Source organism: Etheostoma cragini, chromosome 12, assembly GCF_013103735.1.
Source record: "Etheostoma cragini isolate CJK2018 chromosome 12, CSU_Ecrag_1.0, whole genome shotgun sequence".
NCBI classification, from domain to species: domain Eukaryota; kingdom Metazoa; phylum Chordata; class Actinopteri; order Perciformes; family Percidae; genus Etheostoma; species Etheostoma cragini.
In genome coordinates, this window is record NC_048418.1 from 56,511 (window position 1) to 62,003 (window position 5,493).

The 5,493-nt window shown below is 46.2% G+C and overlaps 1 protein-coding gene across 2 annotated transcripts in view; it reads left to right on the top strand.

The window, feature by feature from the left end:
- dnajc1 (DnaJ (Hsp40) homolog, subfamily C, member 1) overlaps window positions 1-3,127 on the top strand; it is a 9,899-nt gene extending 6,772 nt beyond the window's left edge. The window contains exons 10-12 of one of the 2 annotated variants that reach the window (XM_034888454.1): window positions 1,968-2,022; window positions 2,099-2,508; window positions 2,825-3,127. In XM_034888454.1, the coding sequence (XP_034744345.1) occupies window positions 1,968-2,022; window positions 2,099-2,508; window positions 2,825-2,893 (534 nt within the window). In that variant the 3' untranslated portion in view covers window positions 2,894-3,127. The remainder of the gene's footprint in view (window positions 1-1,967; window positions 2,023-2,098; window positions 2,509-2,824) is intronic. The other variant, XM_034888456.1, reaches the window with a different exon arrangement.
- The last annotated feature ends 2,366 nt before the right edge of the window (window positions 3,128-5,493 follow it).

Here is a 5,493-nt window from a genome sequence, read left to right on the forward strand (position 1 = left end):
CCCCAAAATCTCCCAATACATGGCCCCGGTCCTCCTCTCCTTAATACAGTGCAGTCGCCCTGTCCCATGTGCAGAAAACCCCCCCAAAGCATGATGCTACCCCCCCCCCATGCTTCACAGTAGGGATGGTGGTCTTGGGATGGTCCTCATCATTCTTCTTCCTACAAACACGGTTAGTGGAATTAGGACCAAAAAGTTCTATTTTGGTCTTATCTGACAACATGACTTCCTCCCATGACTCCTCTGGATCATCCAGATGGTCGTTGGCAGACTTAAGACGATCCTGGACATGGTCTGGTTTAAGCAGGGGAACCTTCCGGGCCATGCATGATTTCAAACCATGACGTCTAAGTGTACTACCAACAGTAACCTTGGAAACGGTGGTCCCAGGTCTTTTCAGGTCATGGACCAGCTCCTCCCGTGTGGTTCTGGGCTGATTTCTCACCTTTCTTAGGATCATTGAGAACCCACGAGGTGAGATCTTGCATGGAGCCCCAGTCCGAGGGAGACTGACAGTCATGTTTAGCTTCTTCCATTTTCTAATGATTGCTCCAACAGTGGACCTGTCTTCACCATGCTGCTTGGAAATGTCCCCGTAGTCCTGTCCAGCCTCGTGGAGGTCTCTAGGGTCTTTGGACAGCTCTTTGGTCTTGGCCATGTCAGTAGTGTGATTCTTACTGACTGTATGGGGGGGACAGGTGTCTTTATGCAGCTTACGACCTCAAACAGGTGCATCTAATTTAGGATAATAAATGGAGTGGGGGGGGGGAATTTTGAAGGCAGACTAACCGGTCTTTGAGGGTCAGAATTCTAGCTGATAGATAGGTGTTCAAATACTTATTTGCAGCTGTATCATACAAATAAATAGTTAAAAAATCATACATTGTGATTTCTGGATGTTTTTTTTAGATTATGTCTCTCACAGTGGACATGCACCTAAGAGGACATCAGACCCTCCATGATTTCTAAGTGGGAGAACTTGCAAAATAGTAGGGTGTTAAATACTTATTTTCCCCGCTGTATCCATTCTGTCATGTACGAGGTCATCCTCTCGGCCTGTACCGAAAAGAAGATTTTTCCTTCTACACGTAGCAGTGAAATTGTTCTGATTTGGTCAATATGGCAGGAGTTCTCCTATGTTGGGACGAAACAGCCCTCGGCCTTCTTTCTGCCCTTTTCTTCAGATCCTCCGGAACAACTTCCACAGCTTCCAAAGGAGCGTTGGGCCTTTCTTATACACGTTGTAGGGTACACAGCTTGGGCCGGGGAAGATCCGGTTCTGGCCTTCTTCCCCACCTCTTGGACGTCCTTCCAGGAAGGTTCACTCTTTTTCTGGGGTCTTTGTACTGTTGATGCTTGGGTTGGCATCCAGGGCCTTGTTTGTGGGGTGTCATTATGGGTCTCCCTCAAGAACGCCTCCACATCTCCTCTTGGGCTGGTCAGCCTTCCAGATTTTGCTTTACTCAGCAGTGTTCTGGTGAATCCAAAGCGGTCTTTGGTGAACTGGAATCTTTGGTTCTTCCTGTCCTTCCTCTTCTTCCGTCCCTACAAGTGTTGTTTCTAGTACTTTGTCGAGATCTTGGTCTAGTTGGTACCACTCTTTATTTGTTTCCTGGCAGGCTGGGGTAGGCTCACTGTGGAGGCATCATGTGAGTCCCTCCTGAGGTCTTGAGGTGACACAGGTGCTGATACATATATTATATATTATAAATATAACCCCCCTTAACCCTAACACCCCAAACCCCCCTAACACTAACCCCTCTGCAGACCCCCCTGCCCCTAACACTAACCCATCTGAAGACCCACCCCCCCCTGCCCCTAACCCCCCCAACACTAACCCATCTGCAGATCCCCCTGACCCCCCAACCATAACCCCCCTAACACTAACCCATGTTTAGACACCCCCCCAACCCTAACCCCCCCACGCACACTTCAAAATTTGACCCTGGATCTGTTTCCGTTTGCAGGTGACGACTAAAGTCAAACAGGTGAAAGACAACGTGAGCCACACCTCAGGTAACCCGCTGGCTGGGGGGGGGGGACTGGGAGGGTAGTAATGTGGATTAAATGCTTAAAAGGTTCTGTTGTGGGCGTTTTTCAGGTCTGGTGAAGCTGTCGGATCTAAAGGGCCCTCTTCCTCCCGTGAGGTCACTTCCTGTCACAGACAGCGTGATGACTCAGCGAGGGGGTGGGGCCTGTGAGGAGGAGGACGAGCAGGAAGCAGCGCTGGCTGTCAGGAAGAGGAACAGGAAGTCAGCGGCGGACGGAGCGGAGGGAAAGGTCCGCGGTCGGCGGCAGAGAGACTTCGACCCTGCGGCGGCGGCGGCGGTGGAGGAAGAGGAGGAGGAGGAGGGTGCGGGGGGGGAAGGGGGTGCAGAGCCTCCGGAGAGCCCCGCTGTCTGGACCCAGAACCAACAGAAGCTGCTGGAGCTCGCTCTGCAGCAGTTCCCCCGAGGAACCGGCGAGCGCTGGGACCGCATCGCCAAGACGGTCCCCGGGAAGACCAAGGTACCTTCATTAAAGAGGAACCTGCTAACATGATGTCACCAGACTGTAAATAATCAGCCATTTTAGCATCGTGACACCCCTTTAAATCAAACTGAACAGAAACCAACAGAAACTAAGAACAGCTGTTTTTGGTCTTCTCTACACTTCTCCATCCATCGCAACTCTAGTGTTGGTGGAAATATACACCAACTTTACCGATTTACATGAGACAATATGTTGCTACGCACACGCTAAAAGTACTGTTTTTTAAATGGAGTCTGGTTGGTTCCAGGAGGAGTGTATGATCCAGTATAAGATCTTTCTCTCTCCCCCCCAGGAGGAGTGTATGATCCGGTATAAGATGCTGGCCGAGCTGGTCCAGAAGAAGAAACTGGCTAAAAGCTGATTTAAAGACTCCGCCCACTGCTGCTGTGACCTCTGACCACCTTTTATTTTCCTGCCTCCTGATTGGACGGAATCAGAGTTGGGTTGTTGTTTTTTAATGTGTGTTTTGGCTGCTCAGGTGTTTCCTGAAGCCTCTGACCTCACAGCTGCCTGTGCCTTACACCTGTCTGTCCCTCTCTGTCTGTCTGGTTGCCTGTCTCTCACTCTCTGTCTCTCACTCTCTGTCTCTCTCTCTCTCTCTGCCTGTCTCTCTCTCTGTTTCTCTCTGCCTCTCTCTCTCTGTAACTTGATCAATAAACAGTATTTATTATTAATATTTTGTCCTGTATCTGTTTTTAAAAATAATAATTGTAACGCACGTCAGACCTTCCTCCACAGCTCTGCAAAGGAAGGTCTGACGGACAACAGTATGTTAGGGACAACATGGTGTCCAACAGGAGACGTAGGGACAACGTAGTGTCCAACAGGAGACAGGGAACACATAGTGTCCAACAGGAGACGTAGGGACAACGTAGTGTCCAACAGGAGACGTAGGGATAACATAGTGTCCAACAAGCACAGGGACAACATATTGTCCAACAGGAGACGTAGGGACAACATAGTGTCCAACAGGAGACAGGGAAAACATAGTGTCCAACAGGAGACGTAGGGACAACATAGTGTCCAACAGGAGACGTAGGGACAACATAATGTCCAACAGGAGACAGGGAAAACAATGTCCAACAGGAGACAGGGAACACATAATGTCCAACAGGAGACAGGGAAAACAATGTCCAACAGGAGGTAGGGAAAACATAGTGTCCAACAAGAGACTCTAACAAGAGACTCTAGTGACAACATAATGTCCAACAGGAGACAGGGAAAACAGTGTCTCAACAGGGGACGTAGGGACAACATAGTGTCCAACAGGAGACGTAGGGACAACATAATGTCCAACAGGAGACAGGGAAAACAGTGTCTCAACAGGGGACGTAGGGACAACATAGTGTCCAACAGGAGACAGTACAGATAACAGTCTCCAACAGGAGACGTAGGGTCAACATAATGTTCTACGTGCAGGCTACTTCAAAATAAAAGCACTTCCTGTGACGGTTGGCAGTAAAACTAAATTCCTGTTAAATAAATAAAGTTGTTCCTTTTGATTTATCAGCTGTAGATCCAGTCTGTAAATAATAGAGAGATAGAGAGATAGATAATGTAAATAATGTAGATAGTGAGTTTAATCACACTATAATTACAAACTCCAGTATTTATATATATATAGTTATAAATACTCATATATTCCTATGTAGTACGTCCTACTTCTCTATTTTATAGCTTTACTTTGCATATTGATATTAATCTTACGGAGACATTATGAATAATCTAAAGTATTAAAGATGAAGAAGACTTTACTGAACGGGGAGAGGGGGGGCCACACGCTAGTGTAAAGTAAGAAAAAGAAAGTAACTAAAAGTAGTGGAACGCAGTACAATTCAGAGACAGAAATAGTGTAATATAACTAATTACTCTCGAATGATAGTAGCCTAACTAGTATGTTTAATGTACATTATATAATGTACATTATATAATGTATTTAATCTTTGAGTCAACCCTCTCCCTTGAGCCTCACATCCGTCAAGTCATCAAAACCTCCTTTCACCTTCGAAATATTGCTAAAATCAGACCCTCGCTCCCTCCCTCTGCTGCCGAAAGACTTATTCACGCCTTCGTCTCCTCACGACTCGACTACTGCAACTCACAACTCCTCGGCATCAGCTCCACCTCCATCAAAAGGCTCCAACTGGTTCAGAACTCAGCTGCACGACTCATCACCCGCTCATCATCCGGTCCACATCACCCCGCTCCACATCCTGGCACCACATCACTCCGGTCCTAAAACAGCTGCACTGGCTTCCCATTTCTCACCGGATCACATATGAAATCCTGGTCCTCACCTACAAAGCCATCCACCACCTTGCCCCATCATACCTCACTGTCCTCCTCTCCCCCTGCCAACCTTCACGGTCCCTCAGATCCACCTCAGCCGGTCTCCTCTATGTCCCCAAGTCAAAGCTCCGCAGTTTTGGGGACAGAGTCTTTTCCAGGGCAGCTCCCAGGCTCTGGAACTCCCTCCCCCATGAGATCCGCATCTCTGAGTCCCTCACCATTTTTCAGTCCCGTCTGAAGACCCATCTCTTCTGTTCTGCCGATCCTTAGTTTTTTTGTTTGTTTTTTTATATGTATTTATCTACTGTTTCTACTCAGTAGAGCAACTTTGAGCTTGGGAAAAGCGCTATACACATTCAATTTATTATTATTATTATTATTATTATTATTATTATTATTATTATTATTATTATTATTATTAATCTATGTAACTACATTTAGGAGTAACTTTCCCAACACTGGTTATAAATGAGAGAACATATTTTTATTACTCACAGCTTAAAGAACACAGAAACACATAAACTAGTAAAAACACCGTGGAAAAGTTATTAGTTACAAAAATTAAAATAAATAAATGCTTATATGGTACATCAAAGCCCAAAGTGTTTTGACATATGTATATAAAAGTTAAACATATGTACGTTTACAAAAATATATATATATATATATATA